The 23,436-nt window shown below is 42.1% G+C and overlaps 1 protein-coding gene across 1 annotated transcript; it reads right to left on the bottom strand.

The window, feature by feature from the left end:
• Positions 1-715: 715 nt before the first annotated feature.
• ccka (cholecystokinin a) lies at positions 716-22,268 on the bottom strand. Its single transcript, XM_072283149.1, has 3 exons — positions 22,242-22,268; positions 13,052-13,294; positions 716-848 (listed from the first exon to the last, which is right to left on the bottom strand). Exons 2-3 carry the CDS (start codon positions 13,290-13,292, stop codon positions 733-735), a joined length of 357 nt encoding a protein of 118 aa, XP_072139250.1. The 5' UTR covers positions 13,293-13,294; positions 22,242-22,268; the 3' UTR covers positions 716-732.
• Positions 22,269-23,436: the final 1,168 nt, after the last annotated feature.

The raw sequence follows: 23,436 nt of genomic DNA, 5'->3' as shown, positions 1-23,436 counted from the left end.
AGGGTGAGTGGAGACAGAGGCTCTCATAAACTTTAAGAAGAAGTTGGATGAGCACTTAGGTCACCAAGACATACATGGTTGCAGGTCAAATGTAGGTAAGCAAATTTAATGTAGATAGGTGCAATGGTCAGTGTGTTCATGGTAGGCTGAAGGCTATGGTCCATACTGAGTCCAGGAATCAGTCCCTTTCCTTTGCCTCCGTGTAGTGTATTGTCTATGTCATGTCAATCATCTCCTGTATTGGCACCAGCCCTAATCCCCTCTACGCCTACACTGCAGGCAATTTACAGAGGAGTGCATCAACTGGAACAGCTTTGTGATTTGGGATGTGTCCAAGGCTAATTCCTGCAGTCACAAGGGAACGTGTAAACTCTGCACAGACTGGATCAGAGATCAGGCTCAAACCTGGAGTCTACAGCTGAGACTGAGTAACAGAGGCCAATGTTCATGATAGATTACCAAAGCTTTATAGATAGTTTCTGTTTTGCTTCTTTTATTGAGATGTACTAAATATTGACAGATGAGCAATTAAATTATTTCAGCCTTGTAACATTACTGTTTATAAGAAATTGGCCAGAATTAAAGGCAAATCTGCAAAGTCCTGTGTGTATATTGCATTATACAATCTTAGAAACCAATTTGCATTATTTACCATAATAAATAGAATTCTAAACAGTGACACAAATTAAATTTTCTGTACAGAATCTGATACATTTGGGTTATAGTTATATTTTATGATGAATATTCATATTCTTCAGCACTGCGTCGACCAAAATCCATCCATCCCATGTAATCTCTATCAGTTATCCTGTGGGGCAGGTCCTGTTTCTGCAGGGCTCCCAGAGAACCTGACAAAGACAAAGACAATATTACATATGCAGGATATTGTACTTACTCTAAATTCGCTTCATTTATTGTCAGAATCAAACATTGAAGGACTGGAGGCTAACACATGCTGAGCTAGATTTCCCATGATGCCGGGGAAACTGAAGCCTGGAGGAATTTTGGGAGTCTAAACCAATCGGTGTTCCGAGTTACTGGTGAATTTAGCTTCATTTACCTTGTCTCAAAATAATGATCTTAGTTATAAGTCATAAGGGGAAGGAAATAGAGAGTTCCAACTATTTCTGAGGAAGAATAAAAGACGTTAATTTGAGATCATTGAGTCTGAAAGAAAATACGGAGAGCTGGTATATATTTTAATTCGTAAAGGATTGAAGATGTATGTGTTCAGATCAGTCTTTGTGGTTTTGTATTAAATCATGCAAAGTTAATATGCAGATACAGCAAACAGTTGGCCAGACAAATTGTATGGTGACCTTCAATACAGTGAGATCTTACTACAATTTATAAGCCCCCAGGGTCTTCCTGCACTATATAGGCCCCTGGTATGAGAGTGCATCTGGAATATTGTGCAGAGATGTGTTCTCCTAATGCAAGGAAGGGTAACATTGAGATGGATAGAGTGCCGCCAGGATGTCAGACTTAACCTGTGAGGAGAGATTAAGCAGTCAGAGCCCACACACTCTCCTGAGGTGAGAAGAATGAGATGCTATCCTCATGAAATGTTCAAGATCATTGCTAGGTGTTTCTGTGTGGAGTGTTTATGTTCTCCTTGTGACTGCAGGGCTTCCCCAGAATGTTCCGGTTCCCACCCACATCCAAAAGGTGTGTGGGTGCCAGGCTCGACAAGAAGCTCAGAGACCTCGGCCTTCACCCTGCCTTGTGTAGCTGGATCCTGGACTTCCTGTCAGATGGCTGGCAGGCAGTAAGAGTGGGCTCCCTCACTTCTGCCCCTCTGCCCCTCAACACAGTTGCCCCTCAGGGCTGTGTCCTAAGCCCCCTCCTTTACTCTCTGTATACCCATGACTGTGTCGCCACCCACAGCTCTAATCTGCTAATTAAATTTGCTGACGACACTACATTGATTGGCCTAATCTCAAATAATAATGAGGCAGCCTGCAGAGAAGAAGTCATCACCCTGACACAGTGGTGTCAAGAAAACAACCTCTCCTTGAATGTCGCAAAAACAAAGTAGCTCACTGTGGACTACAGGAAGAATGGAGAAAGGCTAACCCCTATTGACATCAATGGATCTGGGGTTGAGAAGATGAACAGCTTTAAATTCCTCAACATACACGTCACCGAGGATCTCACGTGGTCTGTACAAACCAGATGTGTGGTGATAAAAGCACAACAGCACCCCTTTCACCTCAGATGGTTGAAGAAGTTTGGTACGGGCCCCCAAATCCTAAGAACTTTCTACAAGGGCAGAACTGAGTACATCCTGACTGGCTGCATCACTGTCTGGCATGGGAACTGTACCTCCCTTAATCACAGGACTCTGCAAAGAGTGGTGGGAAGTGATGTGAACTTCCCACTATTCAGGATATTTACAAAGACGGGTGTGTAAAAAGGGCCCGAAGGATCACTGGGGACCCAAATCACCCCAATCACAATCTATTCCAGCTGCTACCATCCGGGAAACGGTACTGCAGCATAAGAGCCAGGACCAACAGGCTCCAGGACAGCTTCTTCCACCAGGCCATCAGACTGATTAATTCATGCTGATACAATTATATCTCTATGTTATATTGACTGTCCTGTTGTACATACTGTTTATTATAAATTACTATAAATTGCACATTGCACATTTAGACAGAGACATAATGTAAGAATTTTTCTTCTGCTACTGAGGCCTGCATCGGTCAGGGTCAACCATGCATACTGCCCAAGCCAGGGCAGTACGATATAGGGAGCAAGCTGTTGCCCATGTAGCAAGCTTCCTCTCTTCTCCCTGCTGGTGAACCCGTACAGTTTGGCAGGAACTGCCAGTCAGCACTGAACTCAGTGTAGGACTGCCTTAGTGACTCCAACTCCAGATTTTTCCTTCGGGGTTTACTCCCAAAGCCTTCCCCGTGAGTAGGCATAGCTGCTAGGCAGCGGAGGTTTGAGATCAGAGTTTTCCTTCTCCTAGATGAGCAGCCAACCACAGCTGACAATTGGGTCCTCCCTCTGCAATTGGATCCTCGACTTCCTAACTGGAAGACCACAATTTGTGCAGATTGGTGATAATATCTCCACCTTGCTGACCTCAGGGGTGTGTGCTTAGCCCACTGCTCTACTCTCGCTATACCCATGTCTGTGTGGCTAGGCATAGCTCAAATACCATCTGTAAGTTTGCCGATGATACAACCAATTTTGGTAGAATCACAGATGGAGACTTGAGGGTGTACAGGAGCGCGATATGCCAACTAGTAGAGTGGTGTTGCAGCAACAACTTGGTACATCAGTAAGATGAAAGAGCTGATTGTGGACTTCAGGAAGGGTAAGACGAAGGAACACATACCAATCCTCATAGAGGGATCAGAAGTGGAGAGAGTGAGCAGTTTCAAGTTCCTGGGTGTCAAGATCTCTGAGGACCTAACCTGGTCCCAACATACCGATGTAGTTATAAAGAAGGCAAGACAGTGGCTAGACTTTATTAGGAGTTTGAAGAGATTTGGTATTATCAACAAAAACTTCTATAGAAGTACCATTTAGAGCATTCTGACAGGCTGCATCTCTGTCTGGTTCACTGTCTGGTATGGGGAGGGGGGCTACTGCACAGGGCTGAAAGAAGCTGCTGAAGGTTGTAAATTTAGTTTGCTCCATCTTGGGTACTAGCCTACAAAGTACCCAGGACATCTTCAAGGAGTGGTGTGTCAGAAAGGCAGTGTCAATTATTAAGGACGTCCAGCACCCAGGACATGCCCTTTTCTCACTGTTACCATCAGGTAGGAGGTATAGAAGCCTGAAGGCACACATTCAGCGATTCAGGAACAGCTTCTTCCCCTCTGCCATCCAATTCCTAAATGGACATCGAACCCGTGAACACTACCTCAGTTTAAAAATATATATTATTTCTGTTTTTGCATGATTTTTAATCTATTCAATATGCATATATTGTAATTTATTTATTTATTGTTATTATTTTTTTCTTTTTCTTCTGTATTATGTATTGCATTGAACTGCTGCTGCTAAGTTAACAGATTTCAATAGACAATAGACAATAGGTGCAGGAGTAGGCCATTTGGCCCTTTGAGCCAACATCGCCATTCACTGTGATCATGGCTGACCATCCACAATCAGTATCCAGTTCCTGCCCCATCCCCATAACCTTTGATTCCGCTATCTTTAAGAGCTCTATCCATCTCTTTTTTGAAAGCATCCAGAGACTTGGCCTCCACAGCCTTCTGGGGCAGAGCATTCCATATATCCACCACTCTCTGGGTGAAAAAGTTTTTCCTCAACTCCGTTCTAAATGGCCTTCCCCTAATTCTTAAACTGTGGCCTCTGGTTCTGGACTCACCCATCAGCGGGAACATGCTTCCTGCCTCCAGCGTGTCCAATCCCTTAATAATCTTATATGTTTCAATAAGATCCCCTCTCAGCCTTCTAAATTCCAGAGTATACAAGCCTAGTTGCTCCAATCTTTCGACATATGACAGTCCTGCCATCCCGGGAATTAACCTTGTGAACCTACACTGCACTCCCTCAGTAGCAGGAATGTCCTTCCTCAAATTTAGAGACCAAATTTCACGGCACATGCCGGTGATAATAAACCTGATTCTGATTCTGACGAGCCCCATCCGCCTGAAGCGACTGGTTTTAAGATGCCAGTAACCCGCCTTTGCCCCTTCACCCATCAGTAGAAACGGTTCCACCGGGCTTAGTAGCTAAGCCACATATGAAGGCCAGGAGCCGGACTTGGTTGTCAGAGGCTATTTGAGGTGCACACCACTGGGAGTATTTAATAGGTAGTGGGAGCTTGTCCGCATTACTACCCCTGATTATAACAACCTTAAGGAACCAAGGATTTTTACTCCTCATGTATATGAAGGATGTAAGTTATAAATTCAATTCAATTCAATTCAATTTAGAGTTCAATCCCAGCATCCTCTGTAAGCATCTCTATACGTCCTGCCCGTGGAATGCCTGGGTTTTACGCAGGTGCTCCACTTTCCTCCCACACTCCCAAGATGTACCGAGTAGGCTCATTGGTCATTGTATATCATCCCATGATTAGGGTAGGGTTATATCAGAGCTGCGGGGGTTTGCCGGGCAGTGAGGCTTGAAGGGCCAGAAGTGAATTAAGTGATTTCATTAAGTGAATCAAGAGACAAGGGGGTCAGTGCCGGAACTTGATAGTAGGGTGAAGATCAGCCATGATCATATTGAAGAGGGGTGCAGGCTGTAAGGCCCATTTTGTATGTTCTTACAAGACCCCAAATGTTTAAGCATGTAGGTGCCAGCTTTCCTGAAGGCTGACAGTGGAAGATAGACCAGCTGTTTGCAAAGATGTATTATATGACAAACCAGGCCTTTGTAAATGTCTGTGCAAGTGAAGTCCACAAATTTTCAGAACATTTGTTTCCAGTGGAATGTACCAAGAATTGGGCAATGAATTTCTAGTTTACTCTCTGTTGATAAATTAATAATGAGCGGTAAAAGCAGAAGGTTCTGGGAAATACTCAATGGGTCAGGCAACATCTGTAGACAGAACAGAATTCATAGTTCATGACCTTTCAGCAGGACTTTGATCAGAATGCAAATGGACCTCAAATCGTATATACTGCCTGACTTGTTGAATATTTCCAGCACTTTCTCTTTATATTCACAGATTTATAACTTCTGTAGTATTTTCCTTTTCAATCATGAGCCAAAGTTTATTTGAAGAAATATTAGAAATGACTTTCTCCTCAGTTCTTCAATGCTCAAGTAACTAATCCATATTTTTCATCATCCTTACTCTCTAAGTCTGATCCCACTTCTGTATTCAGTATTAATCCTGTGCCTATAAAACAGAAGTGGTTTTTGAATTAACTGCCTTGAGCTTAATGCTATGGATTTTGTCTGCAATCCTTATGCAGGTTTGAATGGAAATAGTCAAAGTTTGCCAAAACAGGCTGCCTGACGTTCCAAGAACAAATTAGTTTTTAAACATGTTAACTTTTTTAGTTGAAAGGTTTTCCTTAAATTTGATATTTTTGTGGGTTTTGAAGCATGCATTCCCTTACAGCAGGAAAAGAGGCTACTTAGCCCATTAAGTAGGTGCCAACTCTCAGAGTATTCCCATCAATCCCATTCCCCCAGTTATTCTGTATCAAAGGACTATCAACTCTTTGATTCTCCTACCAATCACCAATCATCATCATCATCATCATCAGGTACTGTGCCCAGTTTGAGCTTTGACTGCCGTGGCCCACACACTCCTGTTTTGGGTCAAGTGGATCAATTCATGGGTATTCATTTCCAGTTCTCTGGCTGCTGTCTCCATCATCATTTGTCTTTGCCTTCCTTTTGCTTTCTTCCCTTCAATCTTTCCCGTAATTCCCAATAATCACCAATACAATGGGGATAACATACAGTGGCCAATACACCTACCAACCTAGAGGTATACAGAAATTGCTGGAGGAACTCAATCAATGGAGCAAACTGAAGAATCAATGTTTCAGGTTGAGATCTTTCATCTTGTGTGCACCCAAAATGTTGACTGTCCATTGCCTCCCACTGAGTTCCTCCAGTGTTTTTTTTGTGTTGTTCCAGTTTGCGGTATCTGCTCTCTGTTGTGTCTCCAACTCACCAAGCCACACGCCGTTAGGATGTGGGAGAAAACCTGAGCGCCCAGGAGAACCCACACGGTCACTGGGAGAAGTTGCACATCCCACACAGACAGCACCCAAGATCAGAATCGAACCCTAATCTTTGGCATTGTGAGGCAGCAGCTCTACCGAGTCTACGACTGAGGGAACGAAGATTCTAAGGGTCTGCTCATTTCAGGCTGATGAGGCCAAACGTTCTCTCTCAAGATAATGGTGAGCCTTTGTAACTCTCTTCCTCAAGGGATGATGGAAGCAGAGCCTTTTAAGGTTAAACCAGGAGTGCAAGGTTACTGCGGTGGGGGTACGTAGATTTGATATTCTATCAGATCCTTTTGCTTCCATCTCGTATATTCACAGTTTAGGCAGAGAGAAACTTTTTACTCTATAAAGTTTCCAGCCAGAATGCTACCACAATTCCGAGATGGATTAGTAATGTGTTGTCATCTTAGCTAAACACATTCATGATTTACTGAGGAATTAAACAAAAATTACTTTCTTCTAACCAGATGGTACAAATGCAATTTTATTCCCCAGGCACAAAACACTTCTTTTGTCCTTCCAATGGGAGAGATAAATGATGGCAAATTAACCTTGAAGATGGTGTAACATTCCATATAAACATGATTGACATTTTAATTTCCTTTAGAAACATGCTCTTGTAAATTGGGTTTCCTGGCTATTGCAGAGGTTGAAAGCAGAGACTCTTTCTTACAAGGTGCAGAAGACAGGAGCGTTTGCTGACATTATGATACTTCTCCACAGGTGCAGTTTGGGAAATGTAAGTGAGCACTTAGTGTCTGTGCTCAGTTTGCTAAGTGAAGAGGAGAGGGTGGTAACGGGGAACAGAGGGTGTAAGGTTAGTGAGCGAGAGGGTGCTGCAGACTCGAGCCCATTCGACTGTTTGGACGTCAGGAGGGCACTTACTACTTCACTTAGCTCCTGCTCCTCAGAAGTCTCTTAAAGAATGCCTGGTTAGTCCGCTGTAGGCTGGAGAAGCTGTGCCTGTGCCAGCAGGAGCACACTTGGGACTAAGCTCTTCTGCTTTAAGCCTGAAGGCAGATGTCTCATACCCTGTAAACTTTGGGAGCCAACACTCATTGGAGGGAAAACGAGTGGGTGGGTGGGGGGGCTGCAAAATGTATCCCTTAAAGTGTGATAAATGCACAGAAAAGGAGAAAAGTGTATGGGACCTCCAGTTCCTCCAGTCCCAGCATAACACTGCCAGTGCTCCCTCGGAGAACCTGTCCCCCAGTGACACCAAAATATGTTGGCTCTGATGTCCAAGAACACAGACCATTTGGTGAGAATGATTCAACCTAATCTGAGGCCCCAAGCAATTTTGGAGCAGAAGAGGAACCGGGCCCAGGCACTTCACCCATTCAAGCCTGTACTTCCATTCAATGAGATTACTTCAGTCTGTGTCTATGCCCTCCTTTAAACTAAATCCCTGAATACCCTCAATGTACAAAATTCAACAGATATGGAGTTAACAACCGGCCTGGGAACAATTTCAAATTTCTGTTCACTGTCCCAACCCCCATCCCCCAACTCAATATTTAGTTGTGTTTCCAAACCTTGGTCCTGAATGGTGAACCGCTCAGTTTTACATTCTGTCCTCTTGGTCCAGCTCTCTCAATTGTTTCCACTCTACCAGCTGCCCTTGATATCTTGGAAACCTTCATCAGATCACCTATGAGTTCCAGAGAGGATGACCCTAGTTCGTTTGACCATCCCATTGAGATCCTGCTTTTTAGAGTGCTTTGGAGGGCATGGCTGGGGGGAAAGTTTGTAAATTGGCAATGGAACACCAAGGTCAAAGAGAAAGTTCATTTTGGTATTACTTGCAAGGTTACGATCACAGAACTGACCCATTGTACCAGACCAATAATACTAGCACATAACAATTAGTCCATTTTCCTCTTACATTGCACCCAATTTTTCTAGTCTATTATAATCATAGTTAAAGTGGCAGCATAAAATGTTTACCCAATCATATTTAATCAAATTTGGCTTTGGGTTTCAATTTCTATGCTTAGAGAAAGATTCTACTTGCCCACATCATTTTAAGGTTCATCATTCTTTACTGAAGTCCCTTGTCTGGGTGTTACATGTCTGCAAGAAGCAAGCAGCCACCTTCTCACCTGTAAGCATCTCTAATCCTGGGATATTGTCAACCCTTGGATCATGGCTCTTCCACTTTGGTCAAGAACTCATTGACACTCCAAGATGGTTAAAATCCCTCCCACAAGGACATCTCAAAGTCTCCTAACCAGAAAAACTCACTGAAGAATGAATTTGCCTTTGAAATTCCCAGCCTTACTGCATGAGAGATGCCTAACCCATCAGCACCTGCAGTTATAGCTCCTGCCTGCATCATTTCATTGACAGCTGATCCTTCTGAGACTTCCAAGGTTTCATGGAATGGAAAATTCAGGATCAAAAGAAGAATGCTGGATACTTCCTGAGGCAGTATCATACGGGAGCAGGAAACTGAAGAATTCATTACGCAATTTGGTGATAACATTTAGTAGGAGCCAGAGTAATGTGCCAGACTAAAATTTCACAAGCAACAAGATCCCAGTGGTTGCTTAGAATACCAGAGTCCACCTACAACTGGACTGAGCATAGAACATAGAAGAGTACAACCTAGCAACAGGCGCTTTGGCCCATGGTATTGTGCTGAACTAATTAAACCAGTAATTAAATGCCTAACTAAATTAATCGCCACAACGTTCAAGTCCCTCCATTATCTATTCATGTACCTATCTATCATATTTACCTCCATTGCTCCTATGGCAGCATGTTGCAGGCAGCCACTATACTCCAGGTAAAAAAATTGTCCTGCACCTCTCCTTTGAACTTACCCCCTCTCAGCCATAATGCATATATTGGACATGTTGATTGGGGAAAAGATACTAGATGTCTTTTCTATCTATGCCTCTCATAATTTTAGAACCCTCTGCTCCAGAGGCAAAAAAAAATCCTAGTTTAATCATGTCCAGCAGTCCCAGAAGGGAGAGAAAGCAAAACAGATCAATTGCTGTGCATGCGTAGTCATAGGCACTATAAGCTCACAACGTTAATAGATTAAAGTCGACTTTGACGAGGGAGAATAAAACTACAGATAACATGGATAACACTCAGGAGATTCCAAGGAGGAACAAAAGATGATTGAAGATAAGGGAAGAGGCAAAGTAAATACAGTTTCACCAGAGGTACATGTAGAATGTGCCGAACAAGTCCACAATCTCTCAGCAACGTACAAAATCCTATTGGGCTTAACAGAGTGGGTGTGGATGTGAAGTTTTTTCAATGTGATGGAATCAGGGTCACAGTTGGCCATTAGGAAATCCTCTCACCAGTGGCTGGTGTATCTTTAGAGTTCTCACTCTAGGAGAGTTGGGGAGGCTCAGTCACCGAATGTATTTGAGACAGCTATTAAGCTGAATGATGAAATCTGGGTTAGTGCAGGGTTATGATCAGCCATTGTTTTATTGGATGTTGGAACGTGTACACCCTCTCCAGCTTGTTATGTTACAGAGTGATAGTCAAGGCAGAAACAGGTCTATTGGCTCACCATGAACATGCCAACCATCAGAAACCCATCTATACTAAGCCCATTGATCATCACTTGGTCTGTGAGAGACTCCAAGTGAGTCTCACTTTGCCAAGTGAGAGACTCCATCATCTTCTCAGACTGTGAGTTCCAAATTGCAAACACCTGTGTGAAAAAAAATTATTTTACAAAACCTCTTAAAGCTCTTACTGAAGAAGCCCTCAACTCCAAGTGGAATCATCGGGATGACGTCATGATGGCGTTTTTTAAATCAGGCTTTCTTTATTTTTACGAGGCTGAGTTACTAGCTTGACACTCAAACCAGCACGGATGGAAAGCGTGTAAGGCAGCCAGCTGGATTCGAACCCGGGAGCCTTCGCTCCGAAGTCCGGAACTGATGCCACTATTCCACCAGCCAGTCTAAAGCTCTTACTATTCACTTAAATCCAAGGGCCTTCTGTCTTAATTGCCTTCACCATGGAAAAAAATGATTCTGACCAACCATTCTGTCTATCATTTCCGAATGTTGTGCACCTTATTGGTTCACCCCTCAGCCTCATCTGCTCCATGGAAAACAAAGCCAGCTGATCCAGTCTGTCTCCTATTAAATGAAGCATTCTGTCTCAGGCAACATCCCGGTGAATCTCCTCTGCCTCTTTTTAGTGTAACACATTCTTCCCATAGTGTGGTAATCAGAGCTCTACACAATATTACAGATGTGGTCTAGCCAATATTTTAAAAAATTGCACCACAGTGTCCTTGCTATTATATTCTATGGTCCATGTTAATGAAGAAAAGCTTTCCATATCCTTTCCTCACCACCTTTGCTGACATATTCACAGATCTTTGGATACGTATGTCAAAGTTCCATTGTTCCTCAGTACTCCCGAAGGACGACTATACACTCTATATTTTCTAGCCTTATTGACCTCCCAAAGTAGATCACTTCACACTTACCAGAATTAAATTCTATCTGCTATTGCCTGTGTAACTTACCAGCTGAGCAGTATCATGTTGTAGCCTAAGATTATCTTCCTCTATCAATAACAGCAGCGATTTTTCACATCATCTGCAAGATTTGCATACCTCCTACATTCACAGTTGGATGTCGTGTTTTGTGAACATAAAGCTTACTAATCTAGACCTGAAGGGGCTAACAACAACAAGCAATTAAGTTACAGCCTCGATGTTTGCTTATTGATTCCTATCTTGTCAAGGAACTGTAAAGTAGGAGATGATGTCCAAGCTATTTAATACTCTTTACATAGATGAACAGAAACAGTAGGGTTGCTCAGCCCAGGACTCTGTGATTGGGAATAGTGGAACTGTGCTATTCGATCCACCTGCCTTCCTCATCCTGTCTGCCTATTGCCCTGTTTCTTCCCCATCCTCCACCCACTTCATCAGCCCATTGTCCACACACTCCTCCCAGAGGGTACCCTCTTTCACTGTTCACACTGCATTCCCCAACTCCCTAATCTGATCCTATGCCCCACCTTCCTTTCCTATCACATTCAATCATCTTCAGCCCTTTGTCATTTCCATCCAACCACTTTCACTGTTCCCATTCTCAAGATTCAAGATTGTTTGATGTCATTTCCACTACACAAGTGTAAAGGAGAATCAAATAATTCTTACTTTGAATCCGATGCTGCACACAAAGTAAAACATAATAAGGTAAATAACACAACAATAAATAAAAATACATTTGGCAGTTTATATAGACTGATTGTGTGCACATAAAGTTACGCTAGGCACAGAAGTGTCTCTACGTAATGTGTGACTGACAGGAAAGGATAAAGCAGCGGCGTTTGGGGTGTGGAAGGGTGAGCTGGTGGGTAGAGGTTTTGATTAGCCTTACTGCTTGGGGAAAGTAACTGTTTATGAGTCTGGTGGTCTTGGTGTGGATCTATGTAGCCTCCTCTCTGATGAAAATGGGAGAAACAGTCCATGAGCAGGGTAGATGGGATCTTCATGATGTTACTGGCCCGTTTCTGCATTTATGTCCTTGATGACTGGTAGACTGGTGCCAGTGATGTATGGGGGCAGTTTTGACTATCTGTTGTGGAGCTTTCCTGTCTGCTGTAGTGCGGTTTCTGCACCATGCAGTGATGTAGGATGCTCTCTGCTGCACAGCTGTAGAACATGAGTATAATGTGCACAGTCCAGCTCTCTTCAACCTCCTTTTAAAGTAGAGGTGTTGGTGAGCTTTCCTGATTGTGTAGCATGTGCTCTGGGACCATGTGAGGTTGTGCGAGCTGTGCATTCCCAGGAGTTTGAAACTGCTCAGTTTGCACCGCTGTGCTGCCGATGTAAAGAGGGTGTGAGTGGTGTGAGTTCTCCTGAAGTAGATAACACCTCCTTCAGCTTGTTGACATTGAGGAAAAGGTTACTCTCAGGACTCAGTACACAGCCCTGTGAAGGGAGGTGTGGTTGCGCATCCTGACTATCTGAAGTCCTTTCCTCCACTTGCCTACCAACTGTCCTCACGTGGATCCATCTATCACTTGCCAGCTCTTGCTCCACCCCTTCCCTCCACTCTTTTATAACAGGTTCTTTCCCTCTCTCTTTCCGTGCAGACAAAGCATCTCAACCCAAAACAGTGACTGCCCAATCCCGCAGCCCCCCTCCACACACACTTGCTGTCTGACCCCCTTGGTGTCTCCAGCAGATCATTCTGTGCTTCAGATTCCAGACCTTCAGTCTCCTAGGCCTGCTTTCTTTACCTACTGATCTACAAAATCAAATCATCAAAAATTTCAATAATTCGCCTATTAAGTTCAGTAACAAATGGCAGAAATGGTTGAATGATGAAGTATATCATTGTCTATGGTTGAATTGTTGTACTCACCAATCCTGATTCTCTGGAGGTATCTAGTGAGCAAGCTTCCCAAGCTGGCTTTTTGCTCACTGTTCAGAACTGGCTTCACCTGGCCAGTGAAGTAAGGCTGTTGAATCTTCCCTGGGTGCATGGGTGCACTTTGCTGTAGCTCACCATCTGCGGGGCCAACATCAGTCCCACTGCTGAGCCGACCAAAGCAGCCCGAGGACAGAACAGCCAGAAATGCACACAAGTAGATCCCGCTGATCATAGCTGTAATTAGAGGAAACACATACAGAACTATAAAACCTGGTTACCCAAACTAAGCAGTCATGACTCTTCAGTAGTTTATCTCACAACCAAACTAATGTGGAACACTGATGGCAATGAGCGAACAAGACTAACCATATATATGCAGTTACAACTATCAACCACCCTATTTGAGTATCTATTCAACTCGATACAACTAACACCATCTGACTAAGGATCAGAGTTCCATTTTCTATAAATTAAAATGTGGATCCATTGTTAAAACCTGAATCACTATTTGAAAATTCCCTGTGATAGATCCACACCTTGGCCCCAGGGATTCCTTGTTCTGTCCCATCTAACACTACCTCCAACTTTATAGTGACATGCACCCATCTTTCTTTTCTTTTTCAATCCTTTAATTAGTTTCATAAAATATAAACATAAGATAGCAATAATACAAATAGTTGGAGATACATTGTTGTTCTTAAAATGAAGTTATAAGACCAAATAGTATAAATTGACAAAACTCCCAATCGTGTAGGATAACAATGAATAATACAGGACAAAAAAAACTGGAGAAAAATCATGAAAAAGAAAAGAAAATAGAAAAAAAACAAACCCCACCCCCCAAAAAAAACTAAATTAAACTAAACAGAATAAGTCAACTAAACTAAAAGACTTGGGCAATTCTAACAATGTAAAAATGGAAGAGAAGAAAACCTTAGTGTCGACGACTCCGTTCCTCTCAACCAACAGTACAGAGAAGTAAAATAAGTTTGGAAATGGTCAAATTACATCAAATGAAAATGCTGAATGAATGGCCTCCAAGTTTTTTCAAATTTAATGGAAGGGTCATAATCCACACTTCTAATTTTTTCCAAATTCAAACACAACATAGTTTGTGAAAACCAGTGAAATACAGCAGGAGGGTTAATCTCTTTCCAATTCAACAAAATGGACCTTCTAGCTATTAAAGTAAGAAATGCAATCATCATCAGCCGGTGTGCTGTAAGAAGTTAAATAATTTGAGTCTATCATTGGTTATCCAAAAATAGCAGTAATTGGATGAGGTTGTAAGTCTGTATTCAAAACCGTTGAAATAATATCAAAAATATCTTTCCAATATTTTTCCAACAAAGGACATGACCAAAACATGTGAGTTAAAGAGGCTATCTCAAAATGACATCTATCACATATAGGATTAATATAAGAATAATAACGAGATAGTTTATCTTTGGACATATGAGCCCTGTGCACTACTTTAAACTGTATCAACACATGTTTAGCACATATAGAGGATGAATTAACCAATTGAAGAATTTTTTACCATTTTTCAATCGGTATAATAATCTTAAGTTCTCTTTCCCAATCAGCTTTAATTTTATTGGAAACATCAGGACATAAATTCATAATTATATATAATTGCTACAACACTTTTCTGAGAGAGATTTAGATCTAAAATTTTTTCCAAAGTATCCATTGGATATGAGTGTGGAAAATTAGGAGAAACAGTAATTAAAAAGTTTCTAATCTGTATATATCTAAAAAAGTGAGATCTGGGTAAGTTATATTTATTAGAAAGTTGATCAAAAGACATGAAACAATTATCCAAAAATAAATCATGAAAACGTACAATACCTTTGGTTTTCCAATCAAAGTAAGCTTGATCCATAATGGAAGGTTGAAAAAGGAAATTAGATGTAATAGAACTTGCTAAAATAAATTGATTAAACCCAAAAAATCTTCAAAATTGAAACCGTATACGTAAAGTATGCTTAACTATTGGATTATTCATTTGTTTATACAATTTAGAAGAAGTCAAAGGAAGGGAAGTTCCTAAAACTGAACCTAAGGAAAAGCCATGTAATGAATTACATTCAAGATTTACCCAATGTGGATTTAAAGATACATCCAAATCTCGTAACCAAAATTTTAAATATCGAATATTATTTGCCCATTAATAAAATCTAAAATTCGGGAGGGCGAGCCCCCGCTCCTTTTTAGAATTCTGTAAATACCTTTAACCTAACCTAAGATTTTTGTTCTGCCATATATATGAGGAAATTTTTGAATCAACATTATCGAAAAAAGATTTTGGGATAAAAATTGGAACTGATTGAAATACATATAGAAATTTGGGCAAAATAATCATCTTAATAGCATTAATCCGCCCAATCAAACACAAAGTAATTGGTGACCATTTAGTAAACAAAAGTTTAATCTGATCAATTAAAGGCAAAAAATTAGCTTTAAATAAATCTTTATACTTTTTCATAATTATTATCCCTAAATATATAAATGAATCAGTAACCAATTTAAATGGTAAACGTCCATAAATAGGTACCTGCTTATTTAGGGGAAATAATCCACTCTTATTAAGATTCAATTTGTAGCCAGAAAAATTACTAAATTGAGCCAACAAAGCTAGAATAGCAGGAATTGACTTCTCCGGATTAGAGATGTATAACAACAAATCATCTGCATATAGTGATAATTTATGTATTTTGTTTCCGCGGGTAGTACCAAAAATATTGGGCGAGACACGGATAGCAATTACTAAAGGTTCAAGGGCGATATTAAGTAGTAAAGGACTAAGAGGGCATCCTTGCCTAGTCCCACGAAATAGACGAAAAAAGGGAGATCTTTTATTATTAGTACAATCCGAGGCTACCAGGGAGTAACAATTTAATCCAAGATATAAATGTCAAACTAAAATTGAATTTCTCAAGCACACTAAATAAATAAGGCCATTCAACTCTGTCAAAGGCTTTCTCAGCATCTAATGAGATAATACATTCCGGGGAAATAAGTGAAGGGGTATAAACAATATTCATTAACCTCCTAATATTAAAGGATGAATAACGATTTTTAATAAATCTGGTTTGATCCATAGATATAATTTGAGGTAATACCTTCTCTAACCTAGTTGCTAAAATTTTTGAATCTACATTCAAAAGAGATATTGGTCTGTATGATGCACAATCAGTAGGATCTTTATTCTTTTTAAGAATTAAGGAGATAGAGGCTTCATAAAACGATTGTGGTAATTTACCTAAACTGATTGTTTCTTTAAATATTCTAGACAACCTCGGAGAGAGAATAGAGGAAAAGAATTTTAAAAATTCCACTGTAAACCCGTCTGGACCGGGTGCTTTACCAGAATTCAATGATGAGATTGCAGTTATTATTTCTTCCTCTGTAATAGGAGTTTCTAATGATAAGTAATCTTTGGGTGATAATTTCCGAAAATTCAGTTTGCTTAAAAAATCATGCATGATATTAAAATCATGAGGAAAATCAGAGTGATATAAAGAGGTATAAAATTCTTGAAAGGTTTTGTTTATCCCATCATGATCAACTGTCAAAGTATCATCGTGTTTGCGAATCTTAGTAATTTGACGTTTAACCGAAGCGAATTTCAATTGATTAGCCAATAATTTACCTGATTTATCACTATGAATATAAAAATCACTTCTAGTTCTCATTAATTGATTTTCAATCGAGGATGTTAATAATAAGCTATGTTCCAATTGAAGTTCAACTCTGTGTTTGTACAGCTCCTTACTGGGAGAAATAGCATATTTTTTTTATCGATTTCTTTTATTTTATCAACCAACAAAAGTATTTCATTCTTAGCACGTCTTTTCAAACCAGCCGAATAGGAAATAATCTGACCACGGATATAAGCTTTAAAAGCATCCCAAACTGTTCCATTGGAAACTTCTTCCGTAGTATTAGTTCAAAAGAAGAAATCAATCTGTTCCTTTATAAACTTGACAAAGTCCGAGTCTTGAAGCAAAATAGGGTTAAATTGCCATTGTCTATTAGTACAAGAAGTATCCATTAACTTGATAGAAAGTTTTATTGGAGAATGATCTGAAATGGCGATAATGTCATAATTACTGTCAACTACAGATGGGATTAATCGAGAGTCAATAAAAAATAGTCAATTCGAGAATAAGAATGATGAACATGTGAAAAGAATGAGAATTCTTTATCGTTTGGGTGTAGAAATCTCCAAATTTCTGAAATCCCAGAATCAAACATAAAAAAGTTAATAAGAGTAGCTGACTTATTCGGTAAAGCCGGACTACCTATAGACCTGTCCAACAGGGGATTCAAACGTAAATTAAAGTCACCACCCATTATCAACATATATTCGTTTAATTTAGGAAAGGAAGTGAATATGTGTTTAAAAAATTCAGGATAATCCACATTCGGAGCATAAACATTAACCATAGCAACCTTTTTATTAAAAGTAACCCAGTGATTAACAAAAATCTGCCATTAGGATCTGAGATAATGTCTTGATGAATAAATGTAATTGAGAGATCTATAAAAATTGAAACGCCTTTAATTTTGGCTTGGGACATGCACCCATCTATCGACGTATTCCTCCCTGAATCACTATCCCCCATACCTTTCTCCTTGGTGGGTACAGATGAGCAGAATCGATTTGGGATTTGCCTACATTCCCTCATACTGCCCCTTTGGACCCTAAGTTGACACACTTTTTCCACAGCCACCTCTTCTCTCCTTATTTTCCTATAGGATATCTTTGGCCAAATAAAGTTTTTAGTTACATTCACCAAGGATATTTCATGACTCTTGTTGCCCTCCTAATTTTTATCCTTAGTTCTTTCTTCCACCCTCTAGATTGCTCAGGAGTTGTAGTTGAAGCAGATAGGATAGTGAAATTGAAGGAGTGTTTAGACAGACATGTAAATGTATAGGAAATGGAGTGATGGATATAGATAATGCAGAAATGATTGCTTTAATTGTGCTTGGGACAGACATCATGGGCCAAAGGGCCTCTTCCTGTTCTATGTTCCTGTGATGTACTGTTCTATATTCCTGTGATGTACTGTTCTACATTCCTGTGATGTACTGTTCAATACTGTTCTATATTCCTGTACTGTTCTATATTCCTGTGATGTACTGTTCTATATTCCTGTTCTGTTCTATATTCCTGTGATGTACTGTTCTATACTGTTCTATATTCCTGTGATGTACTGTTCTATGTTCCTGTGATGTACTGTTCTATATTCCTGTACTGTTCTATATTCCTGTACTGTTCTATATTCCTGTGATGTACTGTTCTATATTGTTCTATATTCCTATACTGTTCTATATTCCTGTGATGTACTGTTCTATACTGTTCTATGTTCCTGTGATGTACTGTTCTATACTGTTCTATATTCCTGTGATGTACTGTTCTACGTTCCTGTGATGTACTGTTTTATACTGTTCTATATTCCTGTACTGTTCTATATTCCTGTGATGTACTGTTCTATACTGTTCTATATTCCTGTGATGTACTGTTCAATACTGTTCTATATTCCTGTACTGTTCTATATTCCTGTACTGTTCTATATTCCTGTGATGTACTGTTCTATACTGTTCCATATTCCTGTGATGTACTGTTCTATATTCCTGTGATGTACTGTTCTATACTGTTCTATATTCCTGTACTGTTCTATATTCCTGTGATGTACTGTTCTATACTGTTCCATATTCCTGTGATGTACTGTTCTATACTGTTCTATATTCCTGTGATGTACTATTCTATACTGTTCTATATTCCTGTGATGTACTATTCTATACTGTTCTATATTCCTGTGATGTACTACTCTACCTTCTATTCCCTTCCCGTTCCATCTATCCCTGTCCTAATCCCCCTTTTATTACAGATCGAGCCTTCAATATTCTTTGTTAGCTAAGGTTCCTTAGTCTTGCCAGCTTTTACTTTCATCGTTATCAGAACATCTAGTTCCTGAACTCTTACTAACTCTCCTTTAGTTGTCAGATTTATTTTACATCTGTCCCCAGTCTACTTTTGCTAGGTCCTCTCTAATACTGAACCTTTTCCCAATTTCAGATGACTTGAAGACCAACTTTATCCCTATCAATAACTACCTTGAAACTTACAAAGTTATAATTGCTGCTCCCAAAGTATCCCCTAACAGTATTTCCACCAGCTGCCCAGTTCTATTTCCTAAGATAAGGTTGAGAAATGTCCTGTCTCTGGTAGGACTCTATATATTGTCTCAAAAAACTTCCTTGGACATACGTAACATACTTTGCCCCGTCCACTAAGGTAATTCCAGTCAATGCTGGGAAAAGTTAAAATTCCCCATGACTATAACCCTATTATTCTTACAGCTTTCTGTGATATATTTACATACCTGTTCCTCTAATTTCTGTGGACTGTTAGGGTGCTGCGCCTATAACCAGGAGAAAGTGACTGACCATCTCTTACTCCTGAATTTAATCAGTGCAGTAGTTATATTTGGGAGTGGGCACGCAGAAATACCGGTGTAGAGATGCTGAGGTGCAGTGGTAAGGTGCTGAGGTGTAGGTGTCGAGGTGCAGTGGTACAGGTGCTGAGGTGTCGAGGTGCCGAGGTGCAGTGGTACAGGTGCAGAGGTGCCAAGGTGCAGTGGTACAGGTGCAGAGGTGTAAGTGTCGAGGTGAAGTGGTACAGGTGCAGAGGTGTCGAGGTGCAGTGGTACAGGTGCAGAGGTGTCGAGGTGCCGAGGTGCAGTGGTACAGGTGCAGAGGTGCCAAGGTGCAGTGGTACAAGTGCAGAGGTGTGGAGGTACCAGTGGTACAGGTGCAGAGGTGCCGAGCTGCAGAGGTACAGGTGCAGAGGTGCTGAGGTACCGGTGCGGAGGTACAGTGATACCGGCGCGGTAGTATCGGTGCAAAGATACCGCCGCTATGGAGCTGAGGTACTCTAGTAATGTAATATATTCAGTATCAGACCCTGGTGAAGAAATATGATATGTGGGTTATTCTTCCATTTATAAGTTTTCCTTTACAGATTTGTAATCCAGAATTGCCAGGAATTTAAATAAATCCAGTCCCGTACTGTCCGGGGCGTCCACGATCAACATTTTCTTTCCACTCATTGTGTAGCTTTAATATCTAATTTTACAGTAAAGATGGAAAAGGCTGAGTCGAGTGAATTATCGCTGTAGGATTGACCGGGTGCGCTCTGTCCCAGAGTCCAGCTCCATCGACAGGGTCAAGCTGTTTTTACAAGTCAGCAAGATCTCCGCATAATTACAATAATGCACGGTGATGAAAAAACAAACAACACATTTTCTACTATGCAACCCTTTGTAAAGCAGACTCAACTCTCTACCGGTTTATTGAAATATTGTCCGCTCGGGAGGACACTGACTTTAAAAACTTAATTTGACAAATGCGCACACAGCATCAATTTAAGCCGAGCGAGTGCGAACAAAACCCGCGCACATTGCAACAAATATGTCAGGATTGGGTACGTTGCCTGTGAGCTTACCAGGGAATATTTTCTTGGGTAAACGTCCCTCAGCCTTCACATCGGGTTGTTGTACGCATTGAATAAGCGTGTTCTCATGTAACTGTGCACTACACCGCAGAGCTGAGCGCAGCCACCTGCAGTCCATCGGAGTAGGGAGCGATTGTCGGGCACTGGACCACTGACTCGGCTCTGCACTGCCCATTCTGAGACAGGAGTTGCTGGCATTTTAAATTCAATCACTGAAATAAAACTCTGCGATCAACAGATCTGGATGGCCGAATGGGCTCTTTAGGGGCCGTTTGGTTCCTGAGTCTAATATCACCTGTAGAAGCATGTTGCGACCGCTGGCAATGCCGACAATCCTGCTCAGAAGGAACCAGAGCAACCCATACCTTAACCGGTAAGGCCGACGTCTTGACCAATTAATCCACCTCTCGACCAGTCCGGTTAACTTCTTGACCAGCAGGAAGATCCATCTCCTAGCCAGTGGAGTTCTCCTCCTGACCAGTAGGTTCCCCCTCCTTACCAGTAGAAGGGTCCCGCCCAGACTTGCTAAGACCACCTCAGTGACACGGTTCCTGCGAGATATGGGCAAGCTGGAGCGACCCTATCTCCCTACCCACCCACCCAACCTCTGATTGGCCGGGTCCTCTTAGCTGTCTATGTGATACAGAGAGCAAGCTGTTGCCCGTACAGCAACCTCCCCTCTCCACGCAGCTGATGAATCGAAAGGAACGGCAGAGACCGACACAGTCTGGCACCAGCGGAGTCGCAGGAGTTGCCAGTCAGCGTTGAACTCAACGCAGGACTGTCGGAGCGACTCCAGCTCCGGAATTTTTACTCCCGAAGCCTGCCTCATGGGTGGGTGTAGGCGCAAGGCAGCGGAGGATCTCCACTGAGCTGCCAACCACGGCTGACTAGCCCAGTCTGCCCGAAGCGACTGGTTTGAAGACGCCAGTAACCCGTCTTTGCCCCTTCTCCTGTCGGTAGAAACGGTTCCGCGGGGCTCAGTAGCTAAGCCACACGTGAAGCAGCCTCATCAGTCCCGAAAGAAGATCGTAGTCGTCCGGCTTTGCCTGACTTGCTTATTTCCAGTTTATGCTTCTGTATGTTTGGTCCCGATGCCCCACCGTTCGCTACACTTCTCCCCATCGCCAATGAAAGGGCATTCAAGGTACACCAGAACTGGCGCAGTCAGACAGGCGCGGCCACCGGTTCGAACCCTCAGATCCCCAAAATAACCTCCGAACTCACGTAACCATCCCACCTTTGAAATATTTTTCTTTGGCAAAACTATCCAAAAATGTGAATTGGTCTCATGCTAAATAAACCATCCTTAAATCCACATGCAAATACTCACGGAAAGAATCCAGTGACTAGTTTTAGTGGAGATGTCCAGTATTGTGATCGGCTGGGTGGAAGTTCTGTCTATCAGGGCGCCCCGAGCGCCGGGCACCAGTTTACTCTCCGTAGGATTTAATTCTGCCTGCGTTGCAGCAGGGGGAAGCGAAGGTAAAATCCCTTCCTGGGATAGATCTGTGTTACAGGAACACCGAGCCACCTCCCCCGTGCTGGACTTCACCTCTCTTGCAAAAAGATAGGCGATACTTTTAAGCTCCGCTCCGGAGGCAGATTCCCTGAAAAGATATAAAAACGCCAGAAAGAGTACACAGTTCTTACCCGCTCGTGTCGGGAGACCTTGCACAGTCAACGAGTTGTCGATGAGCCCGCAGACGCACAGTGGGTTGCCGGAGCACTATTTATAAGGGAAGCGACGATGGCAGGCACTGACGTGGTGGAGTTGGGCGAGGTGGGGCAGTGGCGAGAGCTGATAGCAGAGGGAGGTGCAGGCAGCCGACCACAATCTCCGCGATGTCAGATGTTTCCTTTATCTTGTGACCGTCTCCCAGCATTGTCCAGTCCTTGGGATTAGCAGGGGTCGCTGTTCTCATATAGGTCAGTCAAACGGTTGGGAGAAGGATTGGTCATTGTACACATTCATTGTACGCAGTTGGTCCGCTGTTTTTCCATTTACTATCCCGATGGCATGATCTATCTGGACAGCACTCACACTGTAACCGAGTCATTAATAAATTAATATCAACACCCTGTGCCTCTGGGAAATCACGGCTGCACGTGGAGACTACGTTGACTTGGAGGAGACTAGAGGCTGCAGAATTTGCCAACTGCGGTTCAGTGGGCACTGTTACCGAAGGTCGAAGGATCGAACCCTACCCCAGTGGTTTATACTGAAGGAAGTGCTGTCCCGGGTGAATGCAATATGAAATTCCAGGCACTCTGTTGAAGCAGGCCAGGGGAATTCTGTCCAGGAACCTCCTCACCCCCAAAGAGCACCATGCAAGATTATATGCCATGGCCGCACACAAGCCTAGGGCTCTTACTGTGTGAACACTTGCGTGTCCTACATATACAGTACTGTGCAAAAGTTTTAGTCACATATATATCGCTAGGGCGCCTAAGACTTTTGCACAGTTCTGTATTTGTCCACGTGAGTTTGTAAACCTGGCGGGAGTAGAAGGTGTTGGGAAAGGTGAGGACAGAGCCCCGCGGGAGGGGTGTGGGACAGATGGCAGAGAAGGGGTGCGGGGGGCAGTTGGAGTTGCGGGTACAGACACACCAGCCCCTGAGACACCAGGCAAGGTAATCTGATTCCAAACAACTGGTTTATTGATCTCTGGTGATTCCAGATCCATCCCCTCACCTTTTCCCTTTTCCCAAACATGCTTCTCCTCTCTCTGGCCCCTTCCCACTCCCTCAGTCCACAACAGACTCATATCAGAATCAGGTTTATCAACACTCACGTATGTCACGAAAATTGTTTATTTTTGCAGCAGCAGTACAGTTCACGACATTA

This window comes from Mobula birostris, chromosome 19 (genome assembly GCF_030028105.1).
Source record: "Mobula birostris isolate sMobBir1 chromosome 19, sMobBir1.hap1, whole genome shotgun sequence".
Taxonomy (NCBI): Eukaryota; Metazoa; Chordata; class Chondrichthyes; order Myliobatiformes; family Myliobatidae; genus Mobula; species Mobula birostris.
The sequence above is the reverse complement of the archived record's forward strand: the minus strand, read 5'-3'. Positions and strand labels throughout refer to the sequence as shown.

What these genes read in the sequence shown, in the direction of transcription:
- ccka (XM_072283149.1), bottom strand. Translation starts at nt 13,292, where the DNA reads ATGATCAGCGGGATCTACTTGTGTGCATTTCTGGCTGTTCTGTCCTCG. An exon ending in CCTCCAGAGAATCAGGATTG is followed by an intron (nt 849 to 13,051) that starts GTGAGTACAACA and finishes TGTCTTTGTCAG; the next exon opens with GTTCTCTGGGAGCCCTGCAG.